General features: G+C 45.9%; 1 protein-coding gene across 1 annotated transcript in view; it reads right to left on the reverse strand.

Annotated features, from left to right (window-relative positions):
* Positions 1–20,648, reverse strand: part of CACNA1D (calcium voltage-gated channel subunit alpha1 D) — a 247,120-nt gene that overhangs the window by 173,971 nt on the left and 52,501 nt on the right. The window contains exon 7 of the mRNA XM_019537015.1: positions 11,480–11,646. Coding sequence (XP_019392560.1) covers positions 11,480–11,646 — 167 coding nt within the window. The remainder of the gene's footprint in view (positions 1–11,479; positions 11,647–20,648) is intronic.

Consider the following 20,648-nt stretch of genomic DNA (forward strand, 5'->3'; position numbering starts at 1 on the left):
CCCAGCCCCCTGATGGCTCCCCTCCACCCCAGCCTCCAGCACTTAAAAAAATTCCAAAAAACCTCCCCCTGTATTCACTGCAGGGGCTGTGGGGGCTCCAGGGCCGCCTAGCAGAGCCCTCACCCCCGGCAGCACAGGGCAGTGGAGAGCAGTGCGGCCCGAGCTGGGGCTGCTGGGGCTGTCGCCTGGCCCCGCTGTGCAGGTGGCGAGGGGGCCCAGTGACCCAGACAGGCAGCTGTATTGCCGGTGAGTGCCAGGGTGTTGGGGTTTTTTTAATTGTGGGGAGACTGGGGTCAGGCAGGGCAGGGATCAGAGGGGCTCGGGAGGCATGCGGGGGATGTGGCCAGGCAGGGCAGGGATTGGGCAGGGAAGGGACTGGGCGGGAGGGCCGGGCAGAGCAGGGATCTGAGGGGCTGGGGAAGCAGGCGGGGCCAGTGGGGGTCCTCCCCTTGTCCCCTCCCCCCACCTCCAGCCCCCCAACTCCTTACTTACCAGCACTGGAGCCCAGGTCCAGCTCCCTGCAGCTAGCATCAGGACAAGGGCCAACCACAGAGATGGTCTGGCAGCCAGAGCATCTCTGTGGAGGGCCCAGCCTCTGGTTGCCACAGGACAATGTCCGGGACCCGCTTTTTTTCACTTCATTTTTTTTTTTACCCATATCCAGGGGCCTAATTTTGCCCCTGCGCTGCTGCAGGGGTTTGAGATGCTGCAAGAGGCACATGCAGGATTGTCTGGATGTGCCCATACTGGCTTTCCCTTATCGCTCTGCCCAGCTCAGTGACAAGTCAGTGATTTAAAAGCCAGCAGCTAGGAGTGGGGCTCCAATGAAGTTGCCCTCATCTGGGTTCCAGTGGCCACTGGATGAGCAGCTGGGCAATTTAAAAGCTGGTGGCTGAGAGTGTGGCTTGAGGAAGTTGCTTATAGCTACCAGCTTTTAAATCATTGCCCTGCCATTCAGTGGGCAGCAGGGTAGCAAGAGGGAGCTGGGCTGAGAAAAGCCTATGCACACTCAGCTCCTGGCCCCTTTGGCTTTTAAACTCGTTCAGTTGAGTGGTGGACAAGCAAGGAAAAGCCAGAGAGGCTGGGAACTGGGCTCCCGCCTACTGATCTTTCAGCCTTCCCCTGCTGCCTGTGCTACCCAGCTAACCCAGATCAGAGCAGGGCAATCTGTGTCTCAGTGCTGTACCATGGTGGCAAGGCCCAGGAACCTTGTCACTGCAACCAAATGCCCCTGCTTCACTCCACGCTGCTTTGGGTTGGCCTAGAGCAGCACAAGGCAAGGAAGGATGCTATGCCGACATCACAAGGCTTCCAGAGCTTTTCTGCAGTGGCTGAGTGCTCCCCCCTGTCCTTGCACTGCTCCAGGTCAGCTAGGAGAAATGCAAGGAGCAGAAGCTGTTCTCCTGAAGAGGAGAACTGGGAGGGTCTCTATCATAGAAAAATGGACCCCCACCAATCAGGTGATTGGCAGGATGGGGAGTGCATTCTCACAGAGGTGGAACCCTCCTCAGCTGCCTGTGGGTGGTGCTGCTTCTCAGCAGCTGCCAAGTTCCATTTGATGGTCCGCCCCCTTTCCAAGCAAGCGAAAGGACAGGCTGTCAATTTATAGGCTCCCCTAAGGGTGCAAGTTACCCATGGACCAGCCCTTTAGTGACACCCGGCTAAAGAGTTTCCTGTGAAGCTCTCCAGCCACTGGCTGGAGGAATGTCTGTGCAGTCCAGCTCCTCAGCTATTTTTCTACCAGAAGAAATTTCTTCCAGTAGAAATGAATGCCTGTACACAGCTGGTGTCAATGCAGATATAACAGTATACCAACCCCCACCGCTATAGATTACCTGAAATCTTGAGAGACTGCATCATGAGTTTTGGGAAACTTGTATATTCAATAAAACAGCTGGAGAATATATTTTATCTGGAATCAGTAAAGGAAAGAGGACCTGGTACTGCAATTTTTCCATAGGACTTCTCTAAAAATAAATGCAGTATGGCTCAAGACAAATATTTATGACCTATGCCAGCTTAATTCTGCTCTTACTGATGTTAGTAGTAAATCCTCAAGAACATAAATGGAAGCAAAGTTTGGTCAAAGCCAAATGCTTTTGAAAATCATACTCTCAAATGTGTATGCCCACACTGCAGTCACTCCTGCAAAATTCAGCTGAGATACTGAGTAATGCCCTGACAGTTAGTCTGCACTGAGCTGCCATGGCCAGGCCACTACTTGTATTCAAGCTATCCAATTTAATACTAACTCTGGTATCTCTACTCTACATCAGTCACAGCCACGATTAACATAGACCATATCCTATCCAGCGGTTCCTAATCTGTGGTACGGGTACCACCAGTGGTACACAGACAACCCGTCAGCGGTATGCATTAACAGATTTATTATAATTACTTTATATGATAATATTTTGCTGGTGGCACCTAAGTTTGTATCATTTTAAATTGGTGGTGCGCAATCTGTCACAGTTTGGGAACGGCTCTCCTATACAAAAGGCCTAAATCCTAAAGTCCTTGCTTACCCATGAGTAGACTCATGGTTGAGCAGGTTCAACCAGTGAACTTCAACTACTGTGTATAACAAACTGCTAATACTGGAGGGTTTTTTCAAAATTCATAAGAAAGGAGAACTCCATCCTGTTATCTCAGTTACTATGAAAAGTTCAAGCAAGATAAATAATTTCAAGCAGTTTCAACAAGACTTTTAAAAATATACAGTAAGCATTTTCTTCAAGTTACAACGCAAATCTATGTATATCATATTCAATTAGCAGATACAGTTACGTGAAATATTACCTAATATCCAAATATTATTCTTGAATTTCCTGAGGTTCATCTTTTTTCTGAAAATGAACCTACATTATCCTAATCAACATGCACGTTTCAGTTTGGCTTGATATTTTTCATTCTATAAAGTAACTGGGTCAAATAAGTCAGCTGCACTCGGGCTCTTAGCAGCTATTTAACAAAACTGATTGCCTCACCATAGTAAGCAAGCTATTTGCTCCAATAATTCAGTTGTAGGCAGGTTTTTAAACTAAATCGTCCTAATTGCTATCATTGTGATTTTGACAAATTGCTATGTTTGCCATTATTTAAAGGGTGTAGATTGGAAATTAACTGCTATATTGTAAAAGCCTTATCCGTTTCCACTGGGGGAGGGGGAAATGATAAACAAAAAAAAACCTAAGAAGGAAAGAAAAAGGTACATTCAATAAAAGCATTTTATTTAGTTTGCTGAGTTTTGCATTAATTGAAGAAAAAACTACCAGAATAATATAACTGTGCAACCTACCGTTCTAATCTTACGCTATAATCAATTATGCAGCTTTTGAAATACCGTAGTAGGTTTTTCTATATCTGAATTTAAGAGATGCTTTTATATCTGGCGCACCTGCCTTTTCAAAAGGTAAGCCTATGCTTAGAACACTCTCAGACAAAGGCACACTTCACTGGAAATATAACTGGATAAAAACGAAGCTTTAGAAAGTTAAAGCACTGAAGCATCAATCCAAAGCATGCATTGGAAACAGCAGACCATTTACATGCATGAGGGGTATCTACATGCAAAAGACATTGATTTCTATGTTAAAAAATGTAGATATGCTTTCAAGAACCAACACATAAAATGCAGCATTTGCACACACAGAAGTTCAACTGTAAAACAGAACTTATATTACCATGTTTATTAGAAGAACCTTTAAAGCACTTAAATCTGCTTTTTTTCTTCTCTTCCATTAAGTCAGCCAACGTAACCCCTTGGTGTTAAATACATGTAATCCCATCATTTACACAGTAGATGGCAGCAGTCGCAATGCAAAAAAAAAATATGTCCACATATACAACACAAGCAATGTTAGACAAAACATAAAATGAAATTATCAACAGCATAACTAACCACAGCATAAAGTCATCACATTTTATATGGATTTCTGCATTACCAAATCCTAATCCTTTTGTAGTTTATGGAAGTGTATTCATTTACTTTGAGGGAACCAGGATTTGGTTGATGAAAAAAAATAACCCAAGGAACTATCTTAGCAATGTATTTGTTATCTCAATAGTTTGATCTATTCTGTTATTCAGCCAACAGTTAATACTCATTGGTTAACAGTAAAAATCCTTATAGAATAACATGGGCATGATATGAAATATTTAGATAAATGAAAACAGGGAAACAGGTTACATTTTTTTTAAACGCTTAGGTAACACAGGTTGCCTGACAATTTTATAAATTTTGCACAAAATCTATTTCTGCAGTTATTGCAGGAAAGTTTGGCCATTAAGCAAGGTTCAGTGCTCTGATAATCATAGGAAAGTAGGGTTGGTAGGGACCTCATGATCAGGGATCCTGGTTTTCTCTTAATTAAAAAAATCCCCAATTTTTGGTTAAAAAAATGTAACCCAAATGTAATCTACATTGTTCCATGATTAAAATGAAAAAAAAAACAACTAATGTAGATAGAGGTGTTTCATTTTAATCACAAAAAAGTAGATTTGGGGTTACATTTTTTAAACCAAAAATTGGAGATTTTTTTTTTAAATCAGAAAAAAACAGGATCCCCACTCATGATGTCATCTAGTTCGGCCTCTATTCAAGGCAGGATCATTCCTGACTAAATCATCCTAGTCATGTCTAACCTGTTGCCAGGTCTGGAGTTTCCACAATATCTCTAGGTAGCACCTTCCAACTTTGTAAATACGAACAACATTCTAATATTATAAAAGCCTTAGTCTGTCTGTCTGCCCGTAACACTTTATTTGCACTCTGATTGGTTGCCTTGGCAGACAGTCACAATGCTTACTGAAACAACCAATCAGAGTGTTCTCCACAGACAGAAGCGCTGCCATGACAGTGGGGACTGAGGGGCTGGAGCAGAGGGGTGAGGACAGTGGTGCTGGCCTCGCTACCCCCGCACCCCTCAGTCCCTGCCGTCATGGCTGAGCCATCCCCTCTCCCCAGCCCTGCTCCTTGGAGGCAGAGGGAGAAGGAGGGGGTGGGAAAATGGACCCAGACCTGACATGGTGGGGGGAAGGGAGAGCAGGGGGAATGGGGCCAGACAAGAAGCAGGGGTGAAGCTGGAGGCAGGGCTCAGTCCCTGCTTGCCCCTCCCCCCCCCCCGATGGAGGGAACTGAAGGATCAGAATGGGTGGATGAGGCCAGCAGCGCTGGCTCCTCTGGCCCCTCAGTCCCCACTGTCATGGTGGTGGGGACAGCCTGGGACAGTGGAGCACTGCTATGATGGCAGGGATGCAGTGGGAGGGCCAAGCCAGCACCACTGGCCTCGCTCCCCCCAGCCCTGATCCTTGGAGGTGGCAGCACAACGCTTGCCTTGTTCCCCAGCTCCGGCCTCACCACCGCTGCTGCTGGGCCCTGAGTGGGGAGGGGGAAGTGGTTGGGAGGATGAGGGAAGGGAAGCAGGAAGTGGGGGCACAGTGGCAGTTGTGCCCCATTGCCACCACCACTGGGCCCTGAGAACAGCTCGGAGAGAGGGAAGGGAGCCAGGGGGAAAGGGGGTTCCGCATGGCCGGACATACATTGGCAGGAGCACAGGGTGCCCTCTCCCATGCCTGGGAGGTGGTGACGCTGCAGGGTGAAGCAGTTGGGGGGGGCCCACGGGGTCAGAGGCAGAGCAGTGGCAGCTCCATCCCTGCCTGTCCCCCTCTCCCCCGGTCATTGTTGATGGGCAATTGGCTAGTCCCACAATAAAAATTGTCATGAACGGAGCCAGCAGCTCTAAAATGAGTTTTTGCTTGAAAACCAGTTCTAAAAATTAGCCACTTGTATATCTGTATAACAGACAGCCCTGGGCTCTCACGTACTTTAAGATAAAGGCAGCCCAGCCAGGGAGCACTGCAGGGCAGGCAGGGTGCAGCACCTGCCAGTTGCCAGGGCAACAGGGCAAAATGAGGCAGTGAGCAAATACCTGCAAGCATTCAGCTGACCAGATGTACGCAGGGTCCTGAGAGCATATAAACCCAATGTTGGGGCTGACAGGGGCTTCTCTCCCTGGCTGTGACAGGGGAAGAAGCTCCTGTTCAGGGATGCTGGGCCTAGTGTTTTGCTGCCTACAGGAACAGGGAATTTCAGGGAACTTGTGAGGTACCCTGGCAGGGAGGCATGCTATACTCAGGGTAAAGGTTTGCCCTCATAAAGGGGCACAGGATTGCTTCCTTTGTTGTTGTTTATGTTACAACCCAGGGGCTTATGATTTACATTACTGTTTTGACTGGTGGTTTGGGATGAGGCTGGAAGAGGAGGTAAGGGAGGCCTCATTAGTGCCCAGGGAGCACTTGAGTGCCGTGAGCCCAGCCAGGGGCAGGGTCAAGCAGTTATTGAGCCCAGAGTGGGTAGAGAGAGAGGGTGCAGCCACACAGGAACAAATGGAGCTAGAGCCTCAAAGCCAGGTCCAATTCAGTGGGGCCCAGGCTAGAAGGCCTAGCCAAAGTAATGGGGCAGAGGCCAAGAAAGCCAAAGCCTCACAGAGGGAACAATGTTACCATAATGCCTGAGAGGCATGGGACATGGTAAAGGGGAGGATTTGGAGCCACACAATTAACCCATAAGCTTTGGGTGTCCTGCCAGGGGACTGAGACCACAGAGGCCTAGCTAGGAAACTGAGACCAGTGAGCACTAGTAGAGTGCGGGGGCCCTAGTGGAGGTTCAATGGAAGCAGAGCTATGCAAAGGTCTGTGGGCAGACTTCCTATTTTATTTCCAACATGGTGTGGCAGGAAAGACAGGAGGGTGCCCTAGAGGTGGATTGGGGCATGGCTGTAGAGCCACCAGTGGGCATCACGGCCATCCCTGGAACCCCAACATGTTACAATCTGGAAGGTGAATCTAGACCAAATTTTTCTCTTAAGACTTTAAAGCTCTTTCCTAGACACTCACTACTGTGGTGCCAGTTATTTAAAGTTCACTCTGCACCTAACTTAGAAGTTCAACACCATGATGGGCACAAGTGCTGCTTCTTTCACTGAATGTGTCTATTGGATAGGTAACTAGAGATCCTTCCCTACAAAAAATATACCACAACACTTTGAATTAAAGAGCCATTTTTCAGGCTTCCATTTTTCATTTATATATGGTCACATTTCATACTAAAAAGGTAGCTTCACTCTTCATATATAAAAGCACATACTCAAATCCAGTAGAACTTTAGGAGATTGTCTGTTCAGCAGAAATTTCCACTCAAAAAACATGTATAGGCTTCTTCAATGCCAAGACAACACTGGGTGATCATTAGCTTATTGCAAAACAAAAATGTGTGTGCTTGTGGAATGCATGTTATAAAACCTTTATGAGCCAGCTGAATCAAAATCTATTTTCACTATACAACTGAAAAGTGAGACTACAATGTAAAGACTGTCCTAAATACGTACTTATGCCCTGTTTGTTTTGTGGTACAAAACAAGTTCAAAGTATTTGGCAACCATAGCATCACCCAGATTTCACCCACAACTGAAAACCTACTTCACTGATGCTTTCACATCCTAATTTTTTATCTGTTTTTTTAAATTCATGTGAACAAAGCCAATGGCTCATCTGCAGGCCAAGATGAAACCAGAGAAGTACTGGGTAGACTTTCCAAAAGTGTCAAAGTGATTCACAGGAGTTTAAGTCCAATTTACAAAAATAACCTAGGCAGCAAGGAGCCTAATTAACACTGAAGTCCCACAGCCCTTCCCAACCTGTGTGTGCACCAGGTGTTTAAGCCAGTTTTATCTGGCAGTGGCAGCAACACTCATTTGAGAACCAATAAGATAAGGCAGTACAACAGTGATTCCCAACCAGGGTGCTGCTAAATTTAGAAAAGCCCTAACTTTAAATAGGTTGAGAACCACTGGTACAGAAGCTAAACATGTCCGTAGGAGATGTCAGTTCAACAACAATACAGTACCAATGGATTTTCAATAAGCATGTTAAAGCATACAGGTCCACTGTACTCTTCATGTTATTAAAATCTAATTGAAGTCTACTGGAATACTACTTACTTCCTTAGAGCCCTGTGATGACTGGGTCATTAACGTATAGAGTTTTTAAGACGCAACATGGTCCATGCTCAATGTTATATTTTTGCACTGTCTGAAGTAGTGCTCTCCTGTCATTTCTCACATATTTCTCGTTATAACTTTGGTTTTAGCATCAAATAAAATAGCCACCATGATCTGAATTTTAATTTCAAACTCCTGGCTTACCCTACATATTTTCTACCCACATCCTATTTCCTTATCTTATCCTGCAATAAAAATTTAGGGGCAAAACCAGCTGTACCCACTCTAGGCATTTTTCACCTGCAACGGGGACTTAGGCCACAGTACGTCATTCAAGTAACATTGTATCTTGCTGCAAGCAATACAGGTTCAGACATTATTGGCCATGAGAACAAAAAGTGTCTAAAACAGCAAAAACAGTAATAATGAATATGCATTGATGTAATACATGGAAACACTGTTCAGAATCTGTTTGTAACAAATTACTCAAGGCCACATTCCAGTACTTCTAGATAGACTGAGTGATATCTAATTTGGCAAATACCTCTCCTTCATTCATTTAGATTATTTCAAGAGAGAAAGCTACTGCTCAACATAAATAAGGATATTGAAAGCTAGCTCTCAGTCTCCAATATTGTGGTTAATGGTACAATATTATGACACCCTGCAAAATACATCCTAACTTTGCATGTCACTCACTTACTCCATCATATATTTTCTAGTAACATTTTAATCACTTCTTTGCATATATAAAGAAGTCTAAAAAAATTCTACCAGACTAGTGTTTTAAATGTCTTTGTCAGATAAACACACTTCAGTTGACAACTACAAACAATGGGCAGTTGATGCTAAGTCATAAATGTAATATATTAATTTCAGATTCTCTGCTGAAACTCTGGTTGGAAGCAGTAGAGGATTATCATGGTAGAAAACTGAAGGTGTTAAACATTCATAATCATGGTTGTCATTAGCACTGTGCCCTGTAATAAGTGAATAATAAGTATCCTACAATATAAGTTTTTAGATTTTGAATGGAATTCCACAAAGATTCCACCACAGGGTAATGCTACTAATAAAGATGACTTCAGCCATGTACAGATCTTCTGTTTCTACGAAGAGAATTGTCACTCTCCCAGTAGAAGCCACAAGTGTACAGATATTCCAGCTTTTTCTCTCAAAGCAAAATTTGTGGTTCTAGGAGAAAAATAGCCTGACTCCAACCAGTTAGAAGTTGCTCCTGGGAGAATGAATGTACACTTTCCCATGGCTTAACTCCTCCCAGGCACCAAGAGGACTGCAGTTGTGGCGAAAAGCTCCCATGCCTTCCAAAGATTCTACCCTGGACTGGAGAAGGTGCAAGGGGGCACCTGCTTCTTCGCCTCCTGTAGACTGGGAGGAAGGAGAAACCAAATGCTTCCTACAGGCTTCTCACACGCTGGAGTCCTCAGTATGTGAAGCAGATGGGAGGCTCTTCCATGCTGCTCCATCTGCTTGGGTCCTGGGCACTGGAGTTCCTGATGCGAGAAGTGGGCAGGGCTTTGCCCTGCAGCTCCAGTCTCCCTGAGATCACGCTTTCCCCAGACGGGATCACCCCAGTCTCAGGAATACACAAGGAGCAAGGGCTGCAGCCTGAATGTTTGTAGTGCTCCCTGTAACAGGGGGAAAGGGCTCCTGTTACTTTAAGAAAAACAAAGAAACAGAGCAAGACCTGCCATCTGGTGCAGACAGCTGAGCAAAAGCCAGCTGCTGGAAAGAAAACAGTTCCGAGGTGACAGGGCTACAAACTGCGACTGGCTATCCCGGAGTCAGCTGCCCTGCAACAAGCCACAAAGGGGCAAACCTCCAGGCAGTCAAATAAGTAAAGACTACAGAGCAGCTGGGGTGGATGCTACAGAGACAAGGAGGCTTATTAGTGGGCAAAGGAGAAATCCTTATGTCTGATTTGTCACCATCAGAAGATCAGATGACAAGAATAGGTGAAGCTCAGAGGAAGATAAGCTCTGCTCTTGAGCCACAGCAGGTAGTCTGGCCCTGACCTCTGAAGGAAGAGGAGCTCCTATGGAATGGGGTTATTGGAGATAGTACAACAGGCACTCAAGGTACCATAGAGAGCTAGAAGGAGACAGGAAGCGGTAGGAGTAGGATAGGGACCCAGAGTGGGGTTTAAGTATTTTAGTTTGAAGCAGTTTGCTTGTGTGTCTGTTCCTGTTTCTGACTGGAGGCTTGAATTGTGGCTGCAGGAGCAGCAGGAGGCCACAGGTGGGATGCCTGGGTGGCGCTCCATGCCATAAGGGGCTCAGGCCAAGATAGAGCCTGCAAGGGTCTGGGACCCAGTGGACTGCATGGGATAAAGTCAAGTGATTTGTAGGCTAGGAGGAAATGTGCAGCCCTGCAAAGGCAAGAGACCTGCTGGGCTGAAACTAAGATAAGGCCAGAGGTCCCAGTGGATGGAAACACTGAGACATGCCAGGCAGGGCATGGCTATGGGAAGGATGAAGGCCACAATTTATACTCCTCAGGCATGATTAGGGCCTTTCAGGCCACAATTAGGGCCCATAGGGCATAGGCAGTGGCAGCTGGAAGGAGAATAATTTTTATTAGTGGCCTGATGGTCCAGTGATGAGTAGAACCAAGGGTCCAGCTAAATAAGTTAAGTCAGACAAGAGGCAGCACTTCCAGGATCACTCCAGCACTCTGGGGCAGCTTCCCAACATAATATAATATTTATATCAAGGCATGGCAGGAGAAACAGCAAGCAGTATGCCAAGGAGCTGGAGCAGTGGCCACACTCAGGGGCCAGTCCTGTTGCACTCCTGCTGGAATCACTTATAGTAGCAGAAATCTTCCATTACTAGAAATGATGGCTTGCATGTATCTTTATCAAGCATGGTTAATGACTAGGCAAAAGGAAAGTTGAGTATCAATTTTTTTACTTGCAGAATTCATAAAAATTGTTTTTCTTAACACAACCTAAAACTTTCACATGTAACCCTTTTTTTGTTCTCAGTGCCCTTTAACTTCTGGGTTTTGCAGGTGGGATTTAGAATGTACTGTTTAATGCACACATCCACTGACAATTCCTTTGGCTATGCCAACAAGAGTCTAGATCTGAAATGTCATTGAGTTGCGTACCATCTGTATGGCAACTGTCTTTTTAGGAAACAAAAACAAAACAGAAAAACCTTTTAAAAACAATGATTTTCTTAAACCTCAGTAGCAGTTGTCAAAATAGCACAGCCCATTATTTCTACAAGGGTAACTCAGGTCACAATATAATGATATGCTTCCAACCTATAATTCATGACAGTAGGTATCTGAATATTAATAAAGATGTGGCTGTTCAACTAATACACATTTTTACACAACCTGAAATTAATGTAGTAATATTTGAGATGCTACATTTTCACTTTCACATAACTCTTTTTCTATGTAGATTAACTGTCTTTCACTAAGTGAAGTATAGAGCAAAGAATACATACTGTTGCGTTTGCCTTCTTCGTCACCCTCCTCATTCTCAGGGTCAATGTCTTCTGCCTGGGTAATCCAGTCTAAATATCCTTTCAGATCCTCTTCAAGCTGCTGTTTTTCACGTAGCTTTTGAAAGTCCCCACGGGCCTTGGCTTTTTCTCTTTCCTTGGAAAATTCTCTATTGAATTCAGATAAAACAGAACAAATATTGATTATGAGGCTGCCTGACATTCTGACCTAGAATTCTACACTGCAGAATAACATACCGATACAGCAAACAAACTACAGAAACTATATGGAAGATTTGACAATTTCTTTCAAAGCAAGACAGTGGTATCCAGAGTTGATATCTAAATTTCTTCCATATTACACTTTATAAAACTGGTGATAGTATTGTTTATAAAAGTCAGAATTATTATGATTTAATTAAAAGTTAAACATTATTCACAATTTCTTCAACTAATACTGCAGGCTTGGGCAATGTCCTCCCAACGACAGTCTGAACCACGCACTTATGAACTTAACTGAGTGTGCTAAGAGAAGACCCTACTTTAAAGACAATTGGGAGATGCTGGCTGACAATACCCAAGGTAAACTTAAGTCAAAAAGGATCCCTCTAAAATTAGCTTTGTGTCTAGCTCAAAACTATCTATCTTTACACACTGCTTATGCATTGTAGCACAAATATTCCCTGAGATGCTTTTTCTTTTCCTTAGATTACATGCCAAAGCCAGTGTCTGTGAAGAATGTGAATGTTTTTCCCCTTTGCACTCTTGGATAGCCTCCCTGTACTCACATGATAATCATAGGATATGCTGTACTCATATCAGTGTTATGCCCTTTTACCTGTTGTCCACTTCTCAGGACAAATAATTTAGTTGACTCTGTCTTTGATTCAGTTCATCCCCTCATTCGTCAAACTGTTTTAAATAAACCCTGACTTCAGCTGTACATGCCTTACTATGCTGCCTTTCAGGAGCAGTACTTGATTTTACTGAATCAGTTCTTGATTTTAGCAGTACTGGAGCAGTACTTGATTTCAGATGCAGTACTTGAGTTTGCTGCACTAGGTCTTTAACACTAGGTCTACAGAGGTTATCAAGGCACTCAGGGCAATACAGTGTATAAGCCTCATGTCTTCCTTTACTGGGTATTGAAACATATTTTGATTTGCTTATGTATCAATAGATATAATTAATTGTTCAAAAGCATGCTTTGCAAATGATATGGTACTGTCACTACAAGACTCATTAAAGGATGTGCCTTGTAGTAAATCTATTGTTGGGCTTAATTTTGCCCTCAGATAGCCAGGCAATTTGTCAAGTGATGTCAACAAGAATGGTGCCTTTCTTTCTGAAAAAGAAATGTCTCTCATTTGGAAACTAAAGTTTATTCCAGTGGAAAATTTCTAATCAGGTTCTCAATGAACAAAAAAGATTAACAAAGAAGTTAGGTTCTAGGAAGCTAAGAACTAACTATGCCAAATAGGCAGCCCACATATGGAAAGATGGGTATTCCAGATGAAGAAGCCCATCCTTCACCTTTCATTTTCATGAAATGCCCTTACATCTTGGGGAATGAGTGAATGAGTTTTCAGTTTGGTCATTCACTAAAACATTAATACAGCTTTATATTAGAAGTGAAATAAAATTGAGTAAAATGTTCCTATGCAGACCAGATGTCTGTACTTCAGCTGTGCTTGTAATCTAATTTCTAAAATCCAATAGTGGTTATTACCTTGCACAGAAGATGAAAAAATAGACATCCCTAGCAATACAACAATTGCAAAAGAAACTGCCAACAATTCTACACTGGGCGATTCTTTTCATTTCCTTCTTTCAACATTTTCTTGTGATTTGTATATTTTCAGCATGAGAGATGAAGAGCAGTGGCTACTAGTTGAAAAGATTATGAGCAAGTACTTTACACATTTCTTCACAGTGATCACAGAAGTATAGAAAATTATGGTTGGAAGGAACCCAGGAGGTCATCTAGTCCAACCCCACACTCAAAGCCGGACCATCCCCAACTAGATCATCCCACCCAAGGTTTTGTGTAGCCGGTCTTAAAAATTCTGAAGGTTGGAGATTCCACAAACTCTTTGGGTTACCTGTTCCAGCGCCTTACTACCCTCCTAATGAGAGTTTTCCCTCATATCTAACCTAAACTTCCCTTGCTGCAACTTGAAACCATGGCTCCTTGTTCTATCATCTGCCACCACTGCGAACAGTCTAGCTCCAACCTTCAGGTAGTTGAAGGCTGCTATCAAATAACAGAAAAATAGAAAATTAGGTTTGGAAGAGACCTCAGGAGGTCATCTAGTCTGACCTCCTGCTCAAAGCAAGACCATCCCCAACTAGATCATCCCAGCCAAAGTTTTGTCTAGCAGTGTTTTGAAAACTTCCAAGGATGGAGCTTCTACCACCTCTCTGGATAACCTGTTTCAGTGTTTTACTAAATCCCCCCTCTATCTTCTCTTCTCCAGACTAAAGAAACCCACTTATCTCAGTTTCTCCTCCACAAGGCATGTGCCCCATCCCCCTAACCATTTTCACTGGCCTTCTCCAATTTGTCCACATCCTTTCTGTAGTGGGGGGCTCAAAACTGGACCCATGACTCCAGATCTAGCCTCACCAGTGCTGAATAGAGGGAAATAATCACTTCCCTTGTTCTGCTGCCAATGCTCCTACTAATGCAGCCCATTATGCTGTTAGCCTTCTTCACATATTCAGCTTACTGTGTCCACTGCAACCACCAGGTCCTTTTCTGCAGCACTGCTGTTTAGCCAGTCAGTCCCTGGTGTGTACTGGTGCATGGGGTTGTTCCGTCCTAAGTGCAAGACTTGCACTTGTCCTTGTTGAACATCATGAGATTTATTTTGGCCCAATTCTCTAATTTATCAAGGTCTCTCTGAATCTCAGCCCCACCACATATCTATTACTTCCCCCTGCTTGATGTCATCTGCAAACTTATTGAGGGTGCATTCCATCCCATCCTCCAGATTGTTAATGAAATTATTGAACAAAACAGGCCCCACGACCAACTTCTGGGGTAGTCCACTTGATGCTAGCAGCCTGCCAAACATCAATGATCCAGCAGCTTTCTATCCACCTTCCAGTCCATTCATCCAACCTATAGTTCTTAGCTTGCTTGCAAGAATGTTGTGGGAGACCGTATCAAAAGCCTTGCTGAAGTCAAGACATCCACTGCCTTCCCTGCATCCATAGACCCAGTCATCTCTTCATACAAGCCAATCAAGTTGGTCAGGCATGATTTGCCCTTGGTGAATCCATGCTGACTGGTTTTCCCAACTATCGGCACTGGATTTACGACCCAGATATCTTGTTCCAGGCAGATCCAAACCCTCAGACCAACCACAACCTCTCCATTCAATAATAGGCACATTTTATTGATACACAGTGATAGCAGATAAGAATAATGTAAACAATTCTATATCTGTATCTAAAGCTGTTACAGAGGAAAGCTATGTCTGGCCAGTACACAAGGTTCACCCTGAGGTTCTCTCTTGAATGTCAGGTGTCCGCAGCCTGGAGGTCAAGGGCTGAGCCCCACCCCAGTGTAGTGGGTAAGACAAAGTAGTGGTGTGCCCTCTGTCCATAGTAGCCTTGGGCTCCCCTCTCAGGAACCCTTTGCTGCTCTGAAATCCCTCCTTTTGTATTCTTTCTCCCTTCTGATGACTCATCTCTGGGCATCATTGATTGGTATTGCTGTAGTTGTCGTACTGTTCACATTCTTTCCTGTCAGCATATTTCTTTGTTCCAACAAATCCACCACATGCATACACCTTAAATTAGTTATTTACCAGGCCTCCTAATTTGGTCTGTTTACCAAAAAACAGAAATCCCATGGGCTCTGATGCCGGGTCACAGTGCCCAACTGCAATGCTGCAGAGTCCCTTATCTCTATTATGGTGTGGTACATGTCTTCAGTGTCCCAGCCTGTGTGGCTGCTGACTTCAAACAGGCTTTTAAAAATCAATTAACCCTTGCCATTCCCCTGGATCATTATTTCATAGATTTCATAGACATTAGGGCTGGAAGGGACCTGGCAAGATCATTGGGTCCAGCCCCCTTCCCAAGGGACAGGAAATCTCTAATGTTATCTACTTTACCTAAAAGCCAATTCCTAAAAGCAAACCTAAATACTATTTTCTAGCCATCACTAATCACCATCTTCACCTCCAGGTGCTTAGAAATGGATTCCTTGAAGACCTGCTCCATGATTTTACCACAGACTGAGGGGGGGCTGACCAGTCTGTAGTTCCCTGGATCCTCCTTTTTCCTTTTCTTAAAGATGGTCATTATAGTTGAATTTTTCCAATCATCCAGCACCTCCCCAGATTGCCATGAGTTTGATCTTCAAAGGCACTTCAGCCTTCATATTAGCCCAATCCTTAGGCTTTGAAACAGTTTTGCAACTGTATTATTTGACAATGTCATGAAATGAATAAATGCCTCTTTCTTTTGGGATTCACACGAAGATCTGAATCCAAGTTAGTGCATTCATACACTGACAGCCCTGTTCTTAGGTCCAAATTCAGTCCTTGATCAGACAAAATTTTCATTGATTTCATTAGCAAAGCAAGAACTTCATGTTTCTGACCCAATAGATCAGAAAGGAAACCTATGAGTGTCAAACTGAACTATCATATATTTAGGGCAAGAATCTTAGCCCTAAACTGGGCTAATATATTGAAACAAATAATTTATTTAACAAATTTCAAATCTTTTTCTCTTTGTGCTCAGACTGATTTTCTCAAATGTACATTTTAGAAATGTATATCATAGAGTTTTTCTCAGACTGTAGATCATTCAAGAGTTGTTCACTGCAAGTATTCAAAACCCAAACCATTGTGCTAAGACACACTTGTTAGCTGGCATATTTCTATGCATCCATTGGAGGAATTCAAGTCTTAGATCTGACTACTGACAATTTCAAATTCTACATTTTCTTTCCCAAAATATTATACAAACTTGCTTGAAATTGGCTGTCTGAATCACTGCTGCTCTGAAAAAAATGTATTTGCTAGGATACTGGTTGAAAGCAAACACAAGATAGGAGTGATAAGTCTACATAAATACTACCTGAAAAACTTTAAAAGTTTTTTCCCTTCACTGAATTTGCATAGGGCTCAGGAATGCAGGAAATCTCTAGACACTGGGGATTGCAGCTGCTGAAATCCCTAGGTCTTTGGGGGTTTTAAACTGGGCATGGTGCACCCCTGTGGCTGAGAGCCCTGTCAACTGATAGGGCTCCCAGTCACCAGGGAGACCCTGATACACATACAAATTAAAGCTCAATAGCTACCAGCTACACATTTAGTACACATTTTTGAGGTCTAACTTAATACCTGGTTGGAGCTTTTTATTGTGTGATAGCTACTTTGCACATGTGGCTGGTCTCCAGATAACTGCACTATTCACCAAATAATTGTGGAATACCTATAACTTGTAGAAGGGGCCTTAGACATCCAAATACCTATGGGTACCTGTGGATATACCAAGCTGGCCAGAAACCTTCAACTGGGTCTATCCATCCACCCACTCCCTACCACCAGAATGTCTGGTCAGGGTCAGCTGACCCTTCACTCCCTCCCATATAAACCCCTGACTCAGAAGAGGAAGTGTCTGGTCAACAGGGCTCAATTCCAATCCAGGCTGCTTTGATGTTTGACTCGGGAGCCAGGAGCAGGAAAGAGAGGAGGGATCCAGGCACATGTGTGTCCTGCACGCACATGTGCCCCCTTACCTGACCTGAGGTGGAGGCGGACGCAGCAGCAGCAGATCCCACTAAGGTAAGTGGGCAGAGGGACCGGACACAGCTGAGCCGGATCTGGAGGGGAAGCCCCCCGGGTCCCTCTTAGCTGACCCAGTAGGAAGCTGCGCTCCCAAGCCGCACTGCACAAACAGTGCATGCAAACAAAGGGTGGACTACGGGGGACTGTCCCCCCAAGCTAGGGAGCACCCCCCGGGGTTAATCATCAGGGAGCAGGCTCAGGAGGCACCAGATCCCCTCAGTGGGGTAGCATAGGGAGCGGGACCGCAGGCACTTCCAGGAAGACCGGAGCGCCTGATTGGCCGTTGGGGCAGCGGTGGGAAATTCAAACTGCAGCTTTTAAAAGCCACGGTTTGATGTAGCCCCTAGCACTTGGGAGCCAGGAGCAGGGAGGAGAGGAGGGATCCAGGCATACATGTGTCCCGCACACATGTGTGCTCCCTTACCTGACTCAAGGAGGAGGCTGATGCAGCAGCAGCGGAGCCAGCAGCGGGGGCAGCACCAGCTGATCCCCCTAAGGTAAGTGGGTAGAGGGACTGGACACAGCTGAGCCTGATATGGAGGGGAAGCCCCCCGGGTCCCTCTTAGCTGAGCTGGTAGGGAGCTGCGCTCCTGAGCCACGCTGTGCGAACAGAGCGCGCTGACATTTGCATCGGCATTCGCACTGGCGGGCAAGCAGGAAGGGCCAGGAAGGAGACTCCTGCTAGGGCAGGGCAAAGGCACTGCACTAAGCCATAAACAAGCAGCAACTCCTATGATGGTGTCAACATGCAGTGCTGCCAGGGCCTCTGCCCGGGAGGGCGCAGCCTACCCGGGGTTGTCTGAGGCCTCCACCCAGATAGAGCCCGTGGTGGGGGCAGGGATTGGGGACCTCCACATCTGTCCTGCAAGCGCCCGCCTTAGGGCCCTGGAGGCGCAGGTGAGGGAGCTCCAGGAGGTTAGCAGGCTGAGGGGAATCAGGGAGGCGGAAGATGAAAATGACAGCTATTTCCTTTCCCTGCAGGGCCACACACCCAAGAAAGAAGCACTTCGGGAAGCGCCCTCCGCTGCAGAGTGGCAGACAGTCACCTCCAGAACCAGGGCTGCTTGCCACACAACAGTACCACTTCCTCCAGTCCAGCTGGAGAAGAGGTACGAGGCCCTGGCAACTCTGGAGGAGAAGGAAGAAGAGGAGGCAACTCCACACTCTCCATGCTCCGAGCAGGCTGAAGGAACTAAGCAGTCCGGAAGGAAAAAGCATCGAGTGATCATCATAGGCGACTCCATCCTGAGAGGTACAAAAGGCCCCATCTGTCGCCAGGACCCCTCGACACGCGAGGTCTACTGCCTACCTGGAGCAAAGATTCAGGACATGAACGGGATGATCCAGACCATGATCCAGCCCACCGATTACTACCCCATGGACCTAATGTATGTGGGAACTAATGATGCAGCCAGGAGAAACCCTGATCACCTGATGGCGGACTACCACACTCTGGAGGGCATGCTGAAGGAGGTAGGTGCACAGGTGGTTTTATCTTCTGTCCTACCAGTGAACAGATGTAGAAGATGGCATGAGATGTGCATCACAGAGACCAACTGGTGGCTTTGGGAATGATGTCTTGAGGCAAGCTTTGGCTTCCTTGACAACAACCTGCACATCATGACAAAAGACATGCTCGGATGGGATGGGCTCCACCTTTCCCCTAAAGGTAAGTGTGTGTTTTCTTCTAGGTTGGCGGATGTCCTCCGGTGGGCTTTAAACTAGGCTCATTAGGGGAAGGGGTGAGACAAGGGCGGAGGAAGACTTGGACTGCCAAACCAAGCAACACCTACAAGTACAGCCCAACCTAGACCAATGAGAGGAACATATACACAGGTAAGCAACAGAGACTAGGGCAATGCTGACAGTAGGGGGCCAGTGCACACATCCTCAGGAGGCCTCAAATGCCTCTACACAAATGCTCGCAGTATGGGGAACAAGCAAGAGGAACTTACCCTCCTGCTAGCTGACACCAACCCAGACATAGTGGGGTTCACTGAAACATGGTGGGACCCAACGCATGACTAGGCGGTGAATATCAAGGGCTATAGGCTGTACAGGAGGGACAGAACAGGGAGGAAAGGTGGGGGCGTGGTGCTCCACATTAAGGAGGAATACACATCCTCATCAATTAGCAAAGAATCAGAGGAGGGGCACTCTGAAGTGCTCTGGATTAGAATACAAGGCAGTTGAGGGGAAAGGGACTTCATGGTGGGGGTCTACTACAGACCACCCAACCAAGGGGAAGAGCTAGACCAGGAATTCTTAAGTCAGCTCACAGAGGTAGTTAGGTCAAAGGACGTGGTCATCATGGGGGACCTGAACTTTCCAGACATCTGCTGGGAAGAGCAGTCAGCCAGATCTGACCGCTCACGTAGGTTCTTAGCCAGAATGCAGGACCTCCATCTAACCCAGGAGGTGCACAGCCCCACCAGGGGAGACGCCTTGTTGGACCCAGTGCTGGCCATGGGAGACAACCTGGTGAGGGGCTGCGGGTGCTCGACCACCTGGGCAACAGTGATCATCGCCTGCTGGAATTCACCATCCAGCGCAAGGTGGCAAAGGCCTACAGCAAAGCAGCAGCCCTAGCTTTCAGGAGGGCAGGCTTCAGTGAGCTAAGTAGAATAGCTGGCGAAGCACTGAGGACCCGGAGGGGAGGGGAGCCAGGTGTCCAAGAAGAGTAGTTGCTCTTTAAGGAGACGATCCTCCAAGCCCAAAGGAAGGTAATCCCAACATGGATCAAAGGGGGCAGGAGGGGGCAAAAGCCCCCATGGCTCACCAAAAGCATCTGGGAATGTCTCCTAGCTAAAAGGGAGCCGCAAACCAAATGGAAGGGAGGGGCCATCACCAGGAGAGGACTATACTGCGGTTGCTCGGGGATGCACGGGGGTAGTCAGGAAGGCCAAGGCGGAGATGGAACTGGGACTAGCTTCCCAGATCAAGGACAACAGGAAATCCTTTTTTAAATAAGCAGAGGGCAAAAAGAAGGTTCCAGGTAACGTGGGGCCCCTGCAAGGGGCTAGGAAATTTGGTCATCACACCAGACAACAAAACTAACCTATTTAATTACTTCTTTGCCTCCATTTTCCTGAGCAGGGACCGGAACAGCCACCCCCCGGGCCCCGCTTAAGCCCCAGGGAAGGCGTATCTGGGCCAAGGGTTAGTGAGGAACTAGTTAGGGAACTTCTGGAGGGACTGGATGTATTCAGACCAGCTGGTCCAGATGATCTCCACCCCCGAGTACTGAGGGAATTAGCTGAGGTCATTGTGGGACCCCTGGCACAGCCTTACGAGCACTCGTGGTGCTCTGGTGTGGTGCCAGAGGACTGGAAGAGGGCCAATGTGGTTCCCATCTTCAAAAA

Source organism: Crocodylus porosus, unplaced genomic scaffold, assembly GCF_001723895.1.
Source record: "Crocodylus porosus isolate Cpor-Errol unplaced genomic scaffold, CroPor_comp1, whole genome shotgun sequence".
NCBI classification, from domain to species: domain Eukaryota; kingdom Metazoa; phylum Chordata; order Crocodylia; family Crocodylidae; genus Crocodylus; species Crocodylus porosus.